General features: G+C 34.4%; 1 protein-coding gene and 1 pseudogene across 4 annotated transcripts; both read right to left on the bottom strand.

Annotated features, from left to right (window-relative positions):
* Positions 1-159: 159 nt before the first annotated feature.
* Positions 160-4,930, bottom strand: LOC111371405. 4 transcript variants are annotated; one of them, XM_022993376.1, is made up of 8 exons: positions 4,778-4,930; positions 4,525-4,656; positions 2,798-2,897; positions 2,380-2,439; positions 1,060-1,122; positions 720-923; positions 524-635; positions 160-404 (listed from the first exon to the last, which is right to left on the bottom strand). In XM_022993376.1, exons 2-8 carry the CDS (start codon positions 4,641-4,643, stop codon positions 178-180), a joined length of 885 nt encoding a protein of 294 aa, XP_022849144.1. In that variant the 5' UTR covers positions 4,644-4,656; positions 4,778-4,930; the 3' UTR covers positions 160-177. The 4 variants fall into 4 exon arrangements, with proteins under 4 accessions (XP_022849144.1, XP_022849143.1, XP_022849145.1 ...); XM_022993375.1 differs by having other exon boundaries at positions 4,525-4,665; positions 4,778-4,925; XM_022993377.1 differs by having other exon boundaries at positions 4,525-4,691; positions 4,778-4,883.
* Positions 4,931-13,484: 8,554 nt separating this feature from the next.
* Positions 13,485-19,279, bottom strand: LOC111371055 (annotated as a pseudogene).
* Between the last annotated feature and the right edge of the window lie 1,237 nt (positions 19,280-20,516).

The raw sequence follows: 20,516 nt of genomic DNA, 5'->3' as shown, positions 1-20,516 counted from the left end.
AAGTCAACACCCCCCCCCCCCCCCCCCAAAAAAAAAAAAAAAAAATCCAATCACTCAGAAAATGATGATGATAATGAGAATAATAATTACAATAATAAATACACAGATAAATGGTTAAGAAGAAAGCTCCATATTATCAACACTCTCCAGCCTCAATTTCTCTAATATAAGATAGGCTCAACTTACCACTAGAATCCCCTCCAGAAGAGATGACTTAATCTGACAAACTCCATCACACACTGTTGAATTCGATGATCCATTTCCAAAAGTACTTTCAGCAAGAAATCTTTCTAGTTCCCGGTGTGAAGGGTACATAATAGACTTAAATGGATCAGAGACATATAGAGCTGTGTATTTTGCACCCATCTGCTCGACAGAATTGAGAAGTTCAGAGAGAATTTGGCCTGCATATTTGACAAAACTCTTAATTCTTAGGCCCCAATAGCAATTAAGTTCATGAAAAGCATTCAAATTAGAAGAAAAGGAATATGATCCCTTGTGGCAAAGGTGTTATATAACTTACCCTCAGAATACGGCTGATCAGAATCTAGCATAGAACGGGAACCTCCATGGCAAAACACGATCAGATTTGTTCCCCTCTCAGATTTCTTATCCATTGTAGATCGCAGGTAGTCCTATCAAAGTAATATAACACAGTATTCTATAAGATAAAATATTCTCAAGGCAACAAAATTAATGGCATCATTGTTGACATTTACATGTACTGAATGAACGTCTGCAATTTTGTCAAAGTTTCGACCCTCTACAGAACATGAATCCAGAAAAGCAATATTACTGAGCTGTAAATTATGCTGGCAAGCATCTGCAAATTCTGAAATCAAAGAGCTTTCCATTGCCACTTTCTCCTCTGGTGGAGATACATAGGGGAAGGCCACAGAGAAGCTGGCATTTGAAAAGGAGACCTATCCATAGAAGAATGCAGAAAACAATTGAGATGTTTCAAATGATATCTTCTAATTTATAAAAAAAGGTAGCACCATCATGATATTCTTAGACCCTAACCAAAAATCCCAAACATGAAGCTATCCAAATTGCTACCTTGAGCAGGTCCACAAGTGCTGGGTCTGAATTTTTGGATCCAGATATATCCAGAGACTGCAACTGCATATGAGAAAATGTATTTCGATCACCAGAAGAAAGAATGCTGTCAAAGATATTTAATTTGAACTCAGCTCGAAATATAGCCTTAGGCTATACATATGTATATCCTGGCTACGTGGATCCTCTTCTCCTTATCTACGCCATCATCTAGCATTTTCAAGATTAAACCAAGGGCTTTTATTATGTCATTACCTCTACCTCATAGATGCACCCCACTAATACCAGATGAATCACGTATACAAAGTTACAAACTGATGCATCTAGCAGCTTCTTTGAGTATATTTAAACCGTCCTAATTTATTCTAACGTCGCTTACTTCATTGGGTACAACCTTGAGCGATTGTCAATCGCATTCATTTATTATATCACTTCTTGTTTTACCAAAATCCACCTCGATGTTATTTTATCTACACCTCAATAAAGTAAACTTTTTTTTTCTCTGAAGCCAATTTTGCTTCCCATGAATGTAATTTCGGAAATATGAACTATAATTGCATCTATTGGAAAGTATTTCAAGAATGCAAAATCAGAAATATAGAGGGGTACACATCAATATTACCGTAATTTTGTCATATTCCCCATGACAATCTTAATGGATTCAATTTAATTTTTTCCAGATAGATTTAAAGAAATTATACAGTCCAAGAACTTTGATTCTTTATAGAAACGAGATAACTATTTTATGTAATCAATTGCAAAATGAAGTTGTTTTGACTAATGATGAGTGTAACATACGCATTTTGTTTTACAATTTGTTAAACAATATTTCGTATTCCATGCAATGTGAATCTCGTTTCTCTAATTTAATTTTCTCTTATACCCTCATTGATTAAGTATTTCTTTAGCTCTCTCACAGTGCAAGGGAGAAGATTCCCCATTATCCCTCCCTAACGTAAACAATATAGTTTTGTAAAGGAATAAAGGACCACACTTGGTGTGGGTTTTTAGATATTTGGAAAACACATTGGCCCCACATATAACTTGAATTTACCGATGTCCTAACTAACAGCGGGGAAGCATATCATATATGTTAGTTCTCCACATACATAAAGAATGTCCTGAAGTAATTTGCTCACACAAAGAGGATTTAAGAAACTGGTCACCTTCCTTGCATGGAGAGAGATAATAATATACGCAAATGGACAAGATATAATTCTCAAGTAATTTCTCATTTTTATTTTAGGTTATGGGAAGCATATGAGGCAGATGTACAATTACTTAGTCTCCAGAACAACAAGAGAAAAGAGAAGCTCTTACCTGTTCTCCTACAAAAATAAGTGCAAGATCCAGAGCTGGCTGAGCTTCCTTTCTCATGCACTAAAAAGAGTAAACCACTATAAGATTTGTCTTTTAATTGAATTAATGTGGAACAAAGGGTGATCAAAGAATAGAAGCAATCTCATATTCTCCAATCTAATTAATCGTTTCTTTGCAAGCATCAAGTAAATTAGAATGAAGGATGAAGGAAGAAGACAGGGAAATACCAGGAAGTCCGACCATCCCCCTTCAGTCATCACAGAGTTGGCTAGGTCTCCTGGAGATAGGACTCTGTAATCAACGACTTCTTTCATTCTGCCAGATGATCTGTAACATATGCAATAATCTTTTATATTTCAATTTACAAGATCAAATATGAAAGCATGCAAGGCAAAGAAGGAAGAAGACAGGGAAATACCAGGAAGTCCGACCATCCCCCTTCAGTCATCACAGAGTTGGCTAGGTCTCCTGGAGATAGGACTCTGTAATCAACGACTTCTTTCATTCTGCCAGATGATCTGTAACATATGCAATAATCTTTTATATTTCAATTTACAAGATCAAATATGAAAGCATGCAAGGCAAAGTAACAGGTGCATGGGGAGATGAAGTTCAATGCAGTTTGTTTTTATATTTTTTCACTTGAGATTTCAAGTGTCAAGACTATTTTTGGTAAAATTCAATTTGCAGTAGAAAGGACATAGGTATGTCCCATGCATCTAAGTTAGTGACGTATTATTTGTATTTGGTGTGCTAAGTTGTCTAAGACAGTCTGACAAAACTAAATTATAAGTGATCTTTTAGGAAGTATATCCCTTATTCTAGCTGAAGAAGCCTTAAAAAATCACGTAATCTCATAATTTCAGGATAATTAATTATTATTCAGAATCAAGTTATGATTTTCTCTTCTAAAATTATTTCTTCTTCATCTCCTTAGTTCTTCTTCTGTCTTATTTTCAGAAACTTAAAACCAGCAACTATCTTTTTAAAAAATTTCTTATTACTGCCAAGACTGATTCTCAAACCCAACCAATTTGCTCTCTGTATGATCCTCTCTATTGTGCATCATGCAATCACTCACAATCAACACCCATCTTCCTTAACAGGCACCACTATCCTACTCCAACAAAGAACCTCATTTCTGTGTTCTATATTCTTTTTTTCCTTGCGTGAAATTAAATTATCAAAGGATTAGGGTAAATTAAATCCTTTTCTCTGCTTCTTAGTTTTAATGGAAAATGAGTACATGACCTCAGTTAATATCTTACTGTATAACTCCAGTATCCTAAATCTAATGTCACAGTGAACATGTCAACTTATTTAACTTCATAAAGCCGCAGATAGTTAAAGATAATATTTTCAATGAAATAGGTATGGTAAGGGATATTGTCAAGTATTAGTAAATAAGATAACCTTTTATTTTCTATAGTAAATAACATAAACTCCTTGCATAAAAAGTCAAAGTATCATATTTTAAACATAAAGTCAAATGTTGCACAAAAAAAATAACAGGATAAATTATCAAAAGTTGCTTCACAATTTGAGGTAGACATTTTGATCTTAAAACTCAATTTTAGATCAAAGTTACAAGTCACCCACTAGGGAAGAGCACAAGAACATGGAACATTGGGTAGACACAGATTTTAAATTTCTCACAAACCTGCTACCAGCATCCATGATTTACTATTCATAATTTTGATGGTTTCTATGAGGGTTGCTTCCTGCTCTTCTATCTCATTGCTTTAAAAAAATAATAATAGTAGATAAAAATATCTTTAGGACTCCTTAGTCTACAACCATCTAAGTAATGCCAACACAATCATAACCTCAGCTTCCTTAACTGTTATAGTTCCAGATGTGAACTGAATTTTCAGAGGCTATAACAATAAAGCCCAGTTACATAAGCTCAATATGACATTTATTAACACACTTCCCCCAAAACGTGTTTTTACAAATTCGAATGAAGGGCAAAATAGACACGACAGTTCTCCAAAAATCGAGGTACGTTCTTGCCCAGATTCAGACCAATTTCAATAGTTAAAGACTTAATAAAACAAATGGGTGAAGTATGTCATGCTTAATTCCAATCTACCGCGAAGCATCTAAACAATATATAATTCTTAAAGCGATAGGAGGGAGGCATACGGATCTAGATGAGGCGACCACAGCATGGCGGGGACCGTGGATGGGAAAGCAAGTCGCAAGGGGAACTGATATGCCGCAAAGAGCAGCGCCGTCCATAGTGCCGCAACAATTGTATTCATCTTCCTCTTCCTCCTGAGTAACCTAAAAACGCTTAGATAGTCGTCGGACTTGGCAAAAATCAAATCGTCAAATAAAAGTACTCCAGCAAATGAATATGAGATTTAAAATTGAACAGATCGCAAGGCGAGACAACCTTGATCAGTAATTTCAATAAGATGAAATTATTCTACGATATGGATTATTCGAGTGTGGATCCCCTTTTCTCGCCTGCCGATGAATGGAATCAGGTTCAAATAATCGCAGTGCACACGTTATTTAGAGCAATTTACCCTTGTACCCCTCATGGAGATAAACTTTTTTTTTTATGAAATTTGTTTTGTTATTCCCCTGCACCCCCGAGGTCAAATTTGTTATTTGTACATTGATTTTTGACACTTTAGTCGATATTTGCATTGTTGTCAAGTATTAATTGAATGAAAAAATTGTCTGAAATTTAAACTATTTAATAAGATAATGACATATAACAAAATGTAAATTACAGTGTACATCATAGTGTACATGTAACAAGGTTCCCCCGAAATATTATAGAAATTTTGCAGCTCGATGACCATATAGAGGAACAAGTGGAATAATACTAATGGTCAGGTGTCCAAAAGAGAACGAAGAAACTTCTTTTTTGTTGAAGAAATTCTTCCACAATTATATTTCACCACTTCACGTGCATATAAAATATGATGTAGCCCCTCTTGGGGTGATCGAATTGGTGGAATAAGTGAGTGTGGAGGTCTTTGGTCACGAATTCGATTCTCTCTATCAATACTTTCTTGGTCGAACCTGTCGCACCGAGCTTGCCTAGTGCGATTTACCTAGCTGGCGTGCTTTGCAGGTTATTACGTCAGACCGAGGTTTACCCAGTGCGCATCTGAATAGTAACAATTACAAGTTTCCCATCAAAAAATAATATATATATATATATATATATATATGTGTGTGTGTGTGTGTGTGTGAGAGAGAGATGTAAATCTACCTTTTTCCTTTTTTTTTCCATTTTAGTTTATTATAAGTAGAATATAATAAATGACTGTGCTACCCGCACAGACCCCCTTTACACAGAGGCTGTACAGGTGCACACACTGGGGTGAACCCCACACATGAGGTCTACATGTGGAGTCCATCCCCATGTGAGAGTTGCTGTATAGGCTCTTCGCAAATGGCTGTGCAGGGGGCTTTTCTCTAAAATAAAATTGGTGCAGAAACTCACATATCAATGAATGATGCTTGTTGAACAGCTTCAGTGACAACACTTTCGACCGGATTTTAAAATGGCTGATGCTGCTTGAAATTAAAACTGGGGAGAAACGCAGCACGTGAGGATAGAGAGAGAGAAAGTAAAGATGGAGACCTACATTTTGGAAAATAATTAAAAAAGAAAGAACATGACAAACCAAAAAGGAACCTCAAATTGAAACCCTGAAAAACGATTCCGGTAACAACAAGTTCTGCAGTAGTGAATCCCAACAATGAAAAATCCCTGCATCATCGAGCCAAGATAGTCTAATTTTAAAGTCAGCAGGTGTTGTCGATTTTATCTCAAAAGTGGACGAATCGTAACAAGTAGTAAAGTGGACATTTTGAGTCCGGATTATCGATTCCACGAGAACTATAGTTTAATACTCAATTTATTATTTATAACTTCTATTTGACGAAATTAAACGAGAACAATGATTAAAAGTGATTTTTATTTTAACTACTTAAAAGTTCGTGAGTGCAAAAAAAATGAGTGAGAATTCAAATAATACATGGATATTGGGACGGAACAACTTCACCTATTGATCACATTTACTTCTAATATCGAGATTCATAAAATCTAAAGTAGTGTTCGGTCGAATTCTTCTACGGTATTCAATTTCCCACTCTCGTGTTCTCATTGAGCCAATTTAAATAATTTAATTAAATATCTCTATGCGAATCAACATTTTTTAAACAAAATAATAGTTCTAAGAATTCATATAGAATCGTAGCAATTAATATAAATATATCTATACGTTATATTAATTTACTGAATTTTAATATGTGATCTAAACAAGAATCTGCATCTCTACGCAATTATTATTCACAAAATCATTGAATAATTGGCCAGAAAATTCAAAGCATTAAGAAAATGATTAAAATCCATACATATAATCATAACGAATAAGAATCTCAAATAAAAGAAATAAAGGATCCCAAATATGTTACATTGTTTGCCCTAACAAAAAATTTAACTAAGCATAGTGAAAGAAAAGAAACAACAAATGGTCTCGGAGTACATCACCGGATTTAGAGTTAAATATGTAGAAGAAAAAGTAGATCTTGCACCAATAATTTCTTCCTCTTTCAATTGATGCTTCACACGATGAATTTATCGTTATTTTCTCCCTTTGAATATCTCCTCCTTGCCCAAAGATGTGTTTCTCGCCTTCGAATGTGTGGAAACCCTTGAAGTGTGAGAAATTTCATATTTATAAGTCCCTTACAGTGTGGGAAGAATAGGGTTTTCATATGGACTCAAAATGGGCCGGAATTGCGCCCTAACGCGTCTGGGATGCGGCGCCACCTTCGGGCAGACAGCATTTTGTTTAGTATTTTTACCATAACTTTCTCTTTCGACGTCCGATGGAGGCGATTCAAGTTGCATTAGAAAGTTAACTCAAACGGATACAACTTTTCTTCAGATATCATTCTCCAATTCAATCTTTTACTATGTCAAAAATGGGTCTCAATATGAGACTGAAATTCCGGAGCATAACTTTTCGGATGGAAATTGATTTATGATCATATTTTGCCTAAATTTGATCCCTTTGACATCTATCTTCATCCAATTGACTCCTAATGCTCTCGGATCTTCATCTTGAGGTTCGCCACAACTTTTGAATATTTGCACTTTAGTCCCCGAACTTTGGATCTCATATGATTTAGTCATTTTCTCCAATTTTGTCCACTTTTACTTCTTTCCTTCAAATCAGTTTTCTTCATAAAATTTCACTTATTAGGATATAATTTATCGAAAGAACCATCAAATATCGCTATTTAAGGTACCGAATAAGTGTATAAAATACACTTATCAGCAAGCAACATCATATATGGATTAATTTCTGTTCTGAAGTATGACACAGAGAAGTCATTTTCTGGTGATTACTATATGTGCTCAGAGAATAGTATGCAAATATCACACATAATTTAATTTTCCACCATTTGATTTTCCATTTTATTGTTGTCTTTTGAAATCAAGTTCTATAAAAAGGTTATCACCATTACCAATCCTTTGGCTATAAAATCTAGGTAGAAGTTTTTTGTTTCATGTTTGTTTAAACTTCAAATTGGCAGGTAGACACTGAATTGCTTGTGTAATTTTGGTTTTCATTGCCATAATATCATTTATTTAAGAAACTTTTCTTGGATGGAATTGTTGCCGACTGGAGATGGTAAGCATGAGCCGGCTAAATCTTGGACAGAATTTCTACCGGGGCAGCAGCGAACCTTCGATTGAAGTGCAGCCGGCAATGGTGAGGCATTGAGAAGGTTTTCACTTTTCTGGATTTTGATTCGGGATAAGATACAAATGTGTGGGCGTAGCTAAGCAAAGGGAGATTTGGGAGAAATAATTGGGCTGCACGTGCCGTCATGTTTTGTTTGTATTTTTTTTCAAAAAAGGTTACCACATAAGCCTAGAAACAAACTTATTTCTTGTCCCTGCTCGGTAGCAGAATCGTGTGTGTGTGTGTGTATATATATATAAAGATAATTATATTATATATTTAATCTTACGTAAATTTACTTAAATAGACATATTTAAATTAATAAATAAAAATATATCATTCTAAATTCATCTGCTAACGTATATTTTTATTAAATTCTTTTGGACCTTTTTTATATTCTTTTAGAATTTGTATTTAATTAAAACTCCAATAATCATTAAAAAAAAAATCATCTTCGCAATTTTATGAAACATTAGCAATTTTTATTTTTTTTAAAGTAGTAATTAACAGATTTTAAACTATACATAATAAAGTAAGTTAAAATAAAAGACAATTGAAGGAAACGAACAAAAATTGAACAATAATATTATCATTTCTACATCTCTAATCGGATTATCACCAATAAAATTATCATTTCTATATCTCTAATTGTTTCATTTTATTTTCATAAATTCTCTCTAATCATTACAAACTTCTTGACTTTTATTTTAATTTATTTTATTATGTACAGTTTAAAATATGTTAATTACTTCTGTCAAAAAAATTGTTAATTTTTCATAAGATGTATTGTATAATCTTATGTATAGAGTCCATGACACACTAAGGGTGGTAGTGATTATAGGTATTCATGATTCATAGAATCCCATCCTAATATTTGATTTTGTAAAATTCATTATTGAATTGTAAGAAGGTTGATCTTATATATAATAGGGATGAATATAGAGATTTTTTAAACGAATGAATTTAATGAGGATCAAATTGGATGAGACGTAGATGAGAATAATAATTTTTTAAAATTTTAATATTTTAAAAGGAATAGATATATGTCCCGTTTGGTAGCCATTTTTTTTCGAAATGTATTTTTTCTTTCTTCTTTTCAATCACACATTCTTTATTAAAATAATATTACATACAAATCAAAAAAATCCTTATTTTTCAACCACATATTTCACATCAATTTACTATTCTAAAATGCATTTTTACATAAAATTAACATTTATTCCACTCTATGGGGGTGTTTGAAAAAAGTTGACAAAAATCTTGAGAGGTGAAATGTTTTACTAATATCTTTTATGATGTCAATCTGACTTCAAATATATTTTTCCTAACAAAAAAAAATGATTTTATAATTAAAAGTACGTGGCATAAATTTGAAAAATAAGTTTCAATTATAAAATTAGAAATTAAAAAAAAAAAAAAAACTCATTACCTTCCGTTGTTTTTGTTTGTGATATGAAGGTGAATTGAAATTGAATTTTTTTTTCGAAATGCTATTAAGTGCGTGTTTGGTATTGATTTTTCAACCAAAAAAATCAATTTTTTTTACCGTTATTTCACTATTGAGCGAAAAGATCATTGAATTAATTATCAGATCATTCATGTTATTCAAAGTTATTCATCCATCCGTGTGACGAAAAATTCTTATAGTATAGAAAGAACCTACTTGGTCTAGGGTTCTTGATAGAATTCTCCAAGTTTTTGGAGACTATCTTTTGTGATATTTGGGAGAAAAAAATTTGCAGCTTTGGATGATGTCTAACAATTTTAAATCTACAAGATAAACGGTGAATGGTAAACAATTTCAAGAAATGATTCTACAAAAAGACGTCAATACTAAAGAGATATCCTTTATTTATTCAGTCCATCTCAATAAACACGGTCGCCTAAACGTTAGTTACTAGATGTTGTAACAGCTGCGAATCGCCCATTTTGACTCGAACTATAAAATAACCAGCAACAATTGAACATGCTTCTTGGTTTTGTTGACAGGAGGTAGAAGAGGAATCGAATCTGATAATGAAAATCAACAAAAGGCTGTCTTTCCTCCTTAAACTTTCTTCCAATTGCTATTAGTTGTTGCTAGTTTCTTCTAGATCTAAGTTGCCTAAAAACCATCTACAAAATCCTTTTGATGGCCAAAATATTCCAGCTTCCAATAACCATTTACGTGACCGTCTTCAATGTTTTCCCTTTTTCCAGACAATTTCTTCCTCCGACTAAGCATGAGAAGTTTCTCAACAAAAACTTGTTCCAGTTGGCTGTTTCTTTTCCTTAAAAAAGTTGCTCTTTTTCAATCTTGAGATTCCAATCCCAAGTTTTTTCGACAATCTTCTTACTTTTTTTGGTAATAAGTCACTTTTTCTCTCTTGTTTTCATTATGGTTAACTATATCGTTTTCCAGAGACGACGTCAATTTGTTGACCTCAAAAGAAGCGCCAACAGAATCTTGACCACCTTCTCTCCACATAGGCATCACATGTACAATGAAACACCCCATTAGAAGGCAAAGGCCACCAGTCCAGAAAAAGGTCCAACGATCCTTTTACACTCCGACGGTCAGATGAGAGATAATATGAATGCAAGAGATGGAATAACGAAATTTGGCTAGGGTTAGAGATTTCATACTTTGGTTGTGAATGGACTCACATATCTATAGGGAAATACAAATGGGTCAAGTGGGTTAATGGACTGAACCCAAGCCCAATATGAGATTATTTAATTCAACAAGTCTAATCCAATTGAATAATCGATGCCACGTCGGCATATTTGGGACCCCCTGGGCCTGAACATGCCACATAATTTATGTGTAACAATGATTTTAAAATATGAATTCCTATTCATTTTTAATTATTTGTGGAAAGTATTGAAAGCTCATAGCTCAAAATAGTGAAAATTGAGGGGATCAAAGAAGAGATGAAGCTGGCCTAAAATCTTGGAGTTGGTGGGATATCCTCGTAATCAAAGTGATAAGGAAACACTTTCACATGTTCTACTTTCAATTCGTGGAAAGAGTTTGAGCGACAGTAGAGTTTTGAGTTCAGTTTGTTCAAATTGATTGGGAGTCCAAGGAGTAACAACCGTTGAAAATATAGATGTGGTAATGAAATCGGATTATCACATACCGTATGTATAGTTTAGATACCAATTTTAAGCATACTGTATATGCCGCTTACCGTATTTATAGGTAACTTACTGTACATGAACATTGCCGTATTTGCAGCTTACCGTATATGCTGCCTACCGTATTTGCAGAAAGCTCACCGTATTTACACAAAAATTTTCACAAACTATTTTTATTCTATTTCATATATAGTGAGTGATTTACATATATTTGTTAGATACCGTATATGCAACTAACATACCGGATATGCAATTACATACACCAAAATGTAGAAATACCGTATTTGCATTTATTATCTAAATAAATACCGGTTGGACAATTACCAAATCGAATGTTATCAAATTAATTAATTTTCTTCAAATTATTTTTTTCCGATATATAGATAATAAATTGTAAAATTATATGGAGCGCATATAGCAAAATAAACTAAAAAATCTACGAAACATAAGATTAAACGGCAAATATGTAAATCGCTAAATAAATAAATATGTGAATTGCAGAAAATAAATAAATCTTCAACCCGAGGCCTGTGCGAATACAATTTCCTTAAAACAGATTCGTCCCCTCACCGTAAGTGCTTAAAATCTAATCCGAGCGTATATTTTTCAGGATACAACGGTAAAATCCGTAGAATTTGAGTACCGTAGAAACTACTCCGACGAACTAATTTAGCGTTTGAACAATATCACCACAACGCCAACGCCAAAATTACAACAGATTGTGTATGCAGACAATACTAATATGCAGACAATTTTTTCTCCTATACTGTATATTTTTTTGGACTGTAATATGACGTGTATTCTCGTGGTTGAATTGCTAGAAATGAGACTTAATATAAGTTAAATCTGCCTATTAACTCCATAGCAATAAACAGTGGAGTTGCTTTAATTTCTGGGAGTTTTGGCAGTTTTCGAAAACTCAAAAGTCAATGAAGAAAGCAAGAAAAAATTGCAAAATGTGGGCCCTCCAAAGGAGCCAATTTTTGCTTTGTTCGGTTCGACATTCGTGTACGCAGGTCACGCCCACACATAAGTTCAAGGTCCGAAAGCAATTTCAATCCGTGATTTGCACCCCCTACGCGCACGTAGATAGAGCCTCTATGCTACACATGATTACACCCTTCCGATGTGCAACCATATTTAAAGTGATTCTTACTTTCATATTTTTCCTATGTGGGACTAATGCAATTTTTCCACTTAAACTATTTTTCAATGGTCATCTTTGAGCTCCAATTCTTCATTCACCCAAGTTTCATTTTTGGCAAGTAAATGTATAATTTAGATGCTCTCACGGAGGAGAACACGGATCAACTTTCATCTTTCAAATTAGACCAACGGGTCCCACCGAAAATATTGTCAAAAGTGAGCTATTTACTCATTTTTCCAACAATCCCTCACATGAATGAAAATTCGGAAAGACACAAGAGCGTGAGACACAAGACGTTATGATAAAGTTCAATGGTTGAAGCCTGCATAGGATAGGTAGGTATTACCCTTTGAACCTTCCATTTTGAAAGCATATTTACTTTACTAGCTGACCAGTTGACGTGTTGTCCTTGAACTATTCTGTCATTTAAACGATAATATACTTCACAAAGGATTCTTCCTAACACAATTTAGTTCTCATTATTATGTTCATTTTTGACCATGAACATATGTCTGGTTCTGAGAGAGTTCTTAAGAATTGAGCCCCACACAATTCTCTTAGAAGCAGCTTCACTTCTCTCTCACATAGGTGATTTCTTATTACAAGTAACCCGCATTACTTGGCTCGAACTTTAACACATAGGAATCATTAAAAGCCCATTATTTATTCTTTATCCTTATGGGCATCAATGTTACATCATAGAAATGGATAGGAGGAAACACCTTCACAATGATTTTATTAAGCCTTTACAATTAGGTTATCCCTTTGAACCTAGATCTTGGGATCTACAGTCAACTAGGTCAAGTTTCCTTTGTAATTACTTATTCATTCAAGGTCTTAAGTCACATTCCTTTTGATGATTTTTCAACTAACTCTCTATTTAACCCTTTGGTTAGCGGATCCGTAACCTTATCTTTTGACCTTACATAGTCAATAGTGATCACTCCAATTGAGAGTAGTTGTCTTATGGTATTGTGTCTACAACGTATATTTCTAGACTTACCATTATACATGTTACTCTATGTCTTTCCTATTGCTAATTGATTATCACAATATATGTAAATCGCTGGCACAAGTTTTAACCATCTTAGAATATCTTCTAAGAAGTTGCGTAACTATTCAATCTCTTCACCACATTTATCTAGAACTATAAACTCATATTCCATCATAGATCTAGCTATAACTATTTGCTTAGAGGATTTAGACGATATGGCAGCACCTCCCAATATGAACACAAATCTACTGGTGGACTTTGAGTCTTTTATATCAGATATCCAATTAGCATCACTATATCCTTTAATGACCACTGGATATCTGGTATAACGTAGTCCATAGTCATGAGTACATCTTAAGTACCTTAGTACTTACTATTCCTTTCCAGTGATCAGTTCTTGGATTACTCGTGTATCTACTCAGTTTACTAACTTTATAGGTTATATCTGGTCTTGTACAACCCATCAAGTACATTAGACTTTCAATAACTCTCGAGTATTCTACTTGAGAGACACTTTCACCTTTGTTTTTATATAGATGTTGACTTGTGTCTATCGGTGTTCTAGCCAAGTCAGTATCATCCTTATTAAATTTTTTCAAAATTTTGTCCACATAATGTGACTGACTTAGAGCCAGCCCATCTAATGTTTTTAAGATTTTGACTCCAAGTATAACATCAGCTAAACTCATATCTTTGATATCAAATCTCGAATTCAACATATTTTTGGTGGATTCAATATCTTATTGCCACTACCAACAATAAGCAATAAAGCATGTCGTCAACGTAAAGACATAAAATGATATAACAATCTTTAGTGTCTTTGATGTAAATATATTTGTAACACTCATTGATTTTAAATCCACTTTCTATCATGACATTATCAAATTTTTCATCACATTGTTTGGGTACTTGTTTTAAGCCATATAGTGACTTCACCAATTTACAAACTTTATTTTCCTACCCTGGTGACGAAAACCCCTCAAGTTGTTCTATATAGATTTTTTTCTTCTAAATCTCCATTTAAAAAAACAGTTTTAACATCCATTTGATGTACTTTAAGATTTCATAAAGCGACAATCGCAAATATCAACCTAATAGATGTTATTCTCGTCACTGGAGAATACGTATCAAAGTAATCAAGGCATTCCCTTTGTTTGTAACATTTTATTACTAATATGACCTTGTACTTTTTGATAGTTCCATTTACTCTCATTTTCCATTTGAAAATCCATTTATAATCTAGTAGTTTGTTTCCTGAATGAAGATCCACTAGCTCTTATGTATGATTTTGCAGTATAGAATCTATTTCACTTTTAATGGCCTCCTTCCATTGAGATCCTCCCGAGAAATTCACAGCATCTTGATAGTTTTGAGATTCACTTTCTAGCATATAAGTCAGAAAATTAGGACCATACGATTTTCTGTCCTTTCCCATTTGTTACGCTAACCTCAGTCTCCATTTCTTGTTCGTCATCATGACTATTATGTCATAGTCTCATATGTTCGTTTGGAGGAGCTTGCTTTTTCTTTAGACTTGTACGAAAATACATGTTCAAAGAATGAAGTATTTCTTAATTCCAATATAGTGTTTTTGTGTATGTCTAGGATTTTAGAATCATAAACAAAAAATCGATAAGCACTACTATTGTGTGCTTAGCCAATGAAGATGCACTCTACTGTTTTTGGCCCTATCCTTACCTTCTTTGGTGTTGAAACGACCACTTTAGCAAGACACCCCGACACTCGTAAGAATTTATAGGAAGACTTTCCTTTTGATAACTCATAAGGGATCTTTTTCATTTTCTTTCGAGACACCTTATTTAAAAGGTAATTTGTTGATAGCACAGCTTCCCCTCACATGTTCTGAGGTAACCCAGAATTTACTAGCATTACATTCATCATTTCCTTTAAAGTGCGATTTTTTCGTTCAGCAACACTGTTTTGTTGCAATAAATAAGGTGATGTGGTTTCATGTATATTCCATGTTGTGCACAGAATTCCGCAAATGGTGTTTCATACTCATCACCTCGATAGCTTCTTAACACCTTAATTTTCTTATTAAGTTGATTTTCAACTTCATTCTTATATAGAACAAATTTCTCTATAGTCTCGTCTTTACTTTTTATCAAATACACATAACAGTATTTGATACTATCATCGACAAAAATAATGAAATACTTGTTGCCACATCTTGTTCATACAAGTTTTGATTCACATACATCACTGTGAATTAAATCCAATGGTTTTGTGTTCCGTTCAATTGATTAAAACGATGACCTTGTCAATTTTGTCCCAACACAAGTTTCACACTTATATTTTGAATCAATGTGGAACTCGAGTATGCAATTCAAGTTAACTAGTTTACGTTAAGTATCATAGTTAACATGTCCTAATTTACTATGCCACAAATTGGAAGACTGAATCAAATAAGCAGAAGAGTTTGCTTTATTCATTTTTTGTTTAACAACCATTATATTGAGTTTAAACATACCATCGAAAACATGTCATTTTCCGACAAACATTTCACTTTTTGACAAAATAACTTTGTTTGACTCAAATACAATGTGAAAGTCATGCTTATTCAAAAGCAACCCAGACACTAGGTTCTTGCGAATTTTCGACACATATAGCATATTGTTGAGAGTCAGCTCTTTTCCCGAGGTCATTTTCAGAACCACCTTTCCTTGTCCTTTGATTTCAGAAGTTGCTAAATTTCCCATAAACAATTTATCCCTGTTCTCAATTGCTTCAAACGCAGCAAACAACTCCTTATTATATTACACATGCCTCGTAGCACCGTTGTCAATCCACCACTCTTTAGGATTTGAACCCACCATGTTCACTTCAAAAATGACAGTTGAGAGATTCAGCTCCAAAACATCTTGTGCCATGTAGTCAGACATATTTGCTTCTTTCTTCTTCTTTGGCAATCTACACTCCGAAGACTTGTAACCCACTTTGTCACAATTGAAGCATTTTCCTTGAAATTTCTTCCTAAAAATTCCTCCTTTCAATCCTTGCTTGGTCATTTTTCTACCGGATGGCCCAGACTTATTTTTATAGTTCTTACTACTTTGATCGAGCTCCACAACATTGGCTTTAGCCATACCAGAATTGAACCAATTCTTTTCAGAACTCTTGTTGTCTTCTTGAATCCAAAATCTAACAATTAGTTCTTCGACGTTCATTTCTTTTCGTTTGTGCTTCAAATAATTCTTGAAATATTTCCATGCAAGGGGCAATTTTTCAACAATTGCAGTCACTTGAAAAGTTTCACTCAAAATCATTCCTTCGGCATGAATTTCGTGAAAAATCACTTGGAGATCTTGCACTTGACTGATAACTGTTCTGGAGTACATCATTTTATAATCTAAGAATCTGTCGACAATGAACATTTTAGCTCTGGCATCCTTAGTTTTATATTTTTGGTCTAAAGACTCCCACAACTCCTTAGTAGTTTTCATATTGCTATATACATTGTACAGCGTGTCTGCTAAACTGTTCATAATATAGTTTCGGCACAGAAAATTTGAATGGTTCCAAGAATCAAGTGCACTGATTGCTTGAACATTTCCCTCACCCTCATTGATATTTTAGGGTTTTGGGGGAGTTGGAGGCGGAGGCCTCTCATGCTATTTATGAAATTGTAGGCCCCGCATGCAAATTGTTTTGGGAGTTGTCTTGCAATTTTTAATAGAGGGCCTGTCATGCAAGTTACGAAATTGAGGGACTTGTGTTTTAATTTCGACTTGGGTCAAATTGCAGTTCTTGAAATGGGTTGTAAATTTGAATTCAAAATGGGTTTTGAAATTATGATTTTATTGGGTTTGACCCGTGTTTCAATTTGGGCCCAAGATTAATGATTTATTTAAAATTTGACGACTTTTATATTTTTGTTAAAATTATATTTTAACTTAAATATTTAATTTTGACCATAAATTGAATTTCAATTTTATTTAGGGGTTTTTGTCCTAAATTAAAATATTAATTCAATTTTATTAGAGTTGGACTACAATATAATGTTAATTAAAATTTGATTTTAATTAATACTACTTTCCCAATACATATTGAAATTAAAGTAGGACTCTAATTTAATAATTAATTAAAATTAGATTTTAATTGAATTATCACACCCTAAATTTTTTTTATAGAATTAGAGTTGGACTCTAATCCAAAATTTAATTAAAATTTGATTTTAATTAAATAACTTCGCCCAATAGTTATGGAATTAGAGTTGGGCTCTAATTCGGGATTTAATTCAAATTTGATTTTAATTAAATAGGCCCGCCAATTAAGTCAATTAATTAATATGATTAATTAATTATTTTGATCCATTTATTTAAATAAGTTTTGAAGAATATAATTGTTAGATTCTTGAGACATTGCATATAATATTAGATATTATATAAGAAATATTTATGTAATGAATGCTTATTTACGGATGATTATGGACTCGACCATGTGGATATGTTGAATGGTTGATTTAATTCTTGTTGTTTGATGGGCCTGCCAGCTTTTAATTGTTTTAAAGCTGAGAGTCCGTCATTATTATTGTTGTTATGGGCCTGTGAGTTCTTTATTATTTTTGACCTATGAGTCCGTTGTTGTTATTATTATTATGGGCCTACGAGTCCAATTTCATTTAGGCCTGCATGCCAACTAGTATAGGATACATGTTGCAGTTGGACTAATTGAAGGCGCGAGAAAAGGAGGAAATCATGGAGATGGTGAATTGATATTGATTCAATGCTATACCCTCTCGGAATTGACCAACTAATCTTCCCTTTGGCTCGGGAAAACTAGATAGAATAAGTTCATAATCATCCATACTATTATTTGTATATTTATTCGCATAGTTGATGCATGATAGAGAGGAAAGATCCAACTTCTCTCTCGAGGCTGCTATCGATTCCTTACCTGTTATCCTAACGTCCTGTATGATTGTGCAGGGTTGTTCGAAAATCCCTTTGCAACTTCCTGGACGTTCATACTTTGTTCTGTAGTCTTTCAATTACCATATAGATTATATAAGCTATAGGTCATTGGTTGTGACCTTTACAAAGGGTCAACCTCGAATTGAAATTTTGACTTCAATTTCTGGTTTGTCTTTATATGATTATAACAATCAAATTTGTTACTGAGGTGCTCCCCGTCGGTTGTTGGAATGATGCGAGCCAGGCCGAGTCTCGATTCAGAAAGATGAAGAGCCCAAAAGTCTAAATAGGGGTTACAAATTCCCCATCTCATTGGGGGCGAAAAATGAATCGACATCTCGAGGTTTATAACCTACCTTTTCTATTTTAGTTGGGAAAGAACGACGAAGTCCATCCGAACCGTCCAATGAAGAATAAGAGGAGAGCAAAGCACCAATTGCGCCGAAAGCGCATGCAGAATGGGCACGTACTGCACAAGGCCCTGCAGAGGAAAAGCTTTATCTCGGCAAATAGAGGATGCTCAGCTCCACACAACATAGGGATTAGCACACTTTTGGGAAGAACATAGAGTGGTAGAGGATCCAGCATGCAGAACACGACGATCATTAGAAATTCACGAATTAGAGATGCCGTAATATACTCTTTCCCATAACTTCTCATACAAGACCAACCCACTAAAATGCAAATAGGGATCAGAAATGTGGCCAATATCACGAAGATTAAAGAGATAACGTCTATACCCAAATAAAAATTTATGTTTTCATAAGGAAGCTATCGAAGGCTTTCCACAAATTGAGATTTGGTCGTAGAAGGATTGAATTGTATCCAAAGAATAGGGGATACAAAAAGTAATAAGAGAGGCGCATAGACCAATCAATCGTATCAGTTGTATTCTTGAATTTGGAATGAAAAGAGGAGTAATGCTTCCTAGCACGAGACAAAGAATAGGACCACTTAGATCAAAATAGCATTATTCTAACATAGAGTAGAATCGAACACTGAAGAGATTGATTGACAACAATAAAAAGATGGGCACCTAATTCCAATACAATACGGGTCTATCAATGCAAGTCAACTGAACACCGTGATTGATGAGTGGGTAGGTGGGTTAGGTGCACCTCTCGCCCAGTGGGAAGTAATGGGGCTAGTCTCCTCCCTTGAATGAAAGAGTATTGGGGCCCCCTTCCTGCGTATTCACCTTTATTTATATTCTTTATTTCTTTATTTTGAATTACCAATGGAGAATCTTTCTAACTAAAAAAATCTCTCAAAAAAATGCAATTCGTCGAAGGGATAAAAAGGAGAGAAAGAAAGGGAAGTTTTTTCTTTCTTTCATTCAATCCAAATAAATATGATAGTTCATTTAGTTGAGCCTTGAAGAGCCATGTGAAAGCAATATCGTGAACGTACGAGAGGAACATGAACATGCTCAAAATAAGCTTTTTTCGACTTCTTATTATAGTTATAGTAGCTCCGCGGAATCCGCCCTTCGAGCGATGGTATAAGGAATCTTATTCTAGAAAGCACATGAAAGAACAAAATAAAGAAGAACGTACCGAAGGAGTATGGGGTTTCTGGGAAGCCCTTAGTTGCTCCCCCCTGGCCCGCTATTCCCAGGGAGTAGAGTACGGGCCAGTATCAATTATCTTCGCCCCACCATTCAGTATGAATGGAGTACGGGGCGGCCCTTAGCTGTCTTTCCTCCCCCTCGAGGGGGACTCAGTGGGGAAAACATTCAGAGGAGCGCCTCGAGCCGACCATTCCATCCAAGCAGTATTATTAAACCAGACAAAACAACAAGCAATGAAACCAAAGACGGATAAAGCCCCTAAACTATAAGTAAGCCCCCTAGACAATACAAGAGTGCGTCAAACCAAGCTATCTTTCCACCAGTCTATGCTTTCATCATAGAGTTTCTAATCAATGTAAGAAACTCTTCTATGAATCTATAAACCAGGAGCCGGGGGAGAGAACTTAAAGGATTTTTCTTGCATTTGATCTATTTTGTAGGAGACTGAATAGGAGATTGATCAAGCGAGATGGTCTTACCAGTAGCAGAGGGCTTGGAATCACATTCACTGCTTTCGGACTTCTAATATTCTGGCTTCTTCACATCGTGTAGGAACAAGAATGGTTCTTATCACCATTTCAGTGCAAAGATTAAGGATTTCCCTTGTTGGGCTTTCTTCTTAATTACTGGGAGTCGAAGTCCCCTTTCT

The sequence above is a fragment of the Olea europaea genome, chromosome 22 (assembly GCF_002742605.1).
Source record: "Olea europaea var. sylvestris chromosome 22, O_europaea_v1, whole genome shotgun sequence".
Classification (NCBI taxonomy): domain Eukaryota; kingdom Viridiplantae; phylum Streptophyta; class Magnoliopsida; order Lamiales; family Oleaceae; genus Olea; species Olea europaea.
The sequence above is the reverse complement of the archived record's forward strand: the minus strand, read 5'-3'. Positions and strand labels throughout refer to the sequence as shown.

Excerpts from the sequence above, each read along its gene's own strand:
- LOC111371405 (XM_022993376.1), bottom strand. The coding sequence starts at position 4,643 with ATGAATACAATTGTTGCGGCACTATGGACGGCGCTGCTCTTTGCGGCA. Across the intron at positions 924-1,059 it reads CACTTGTGGACCTGCTCAAG|GTCTCCTTTTCAAATGCCAG; the intron begins GTAGCAATTTGG and ends TTCTATGGATAG. Across the intron at positions 636-719 it reads CAGACGTTCATTCAGTACAT|GACTACCTGCGATCTACAAT; the intron begins GTAAATGTCAAC and ends TTACTTTGATAG.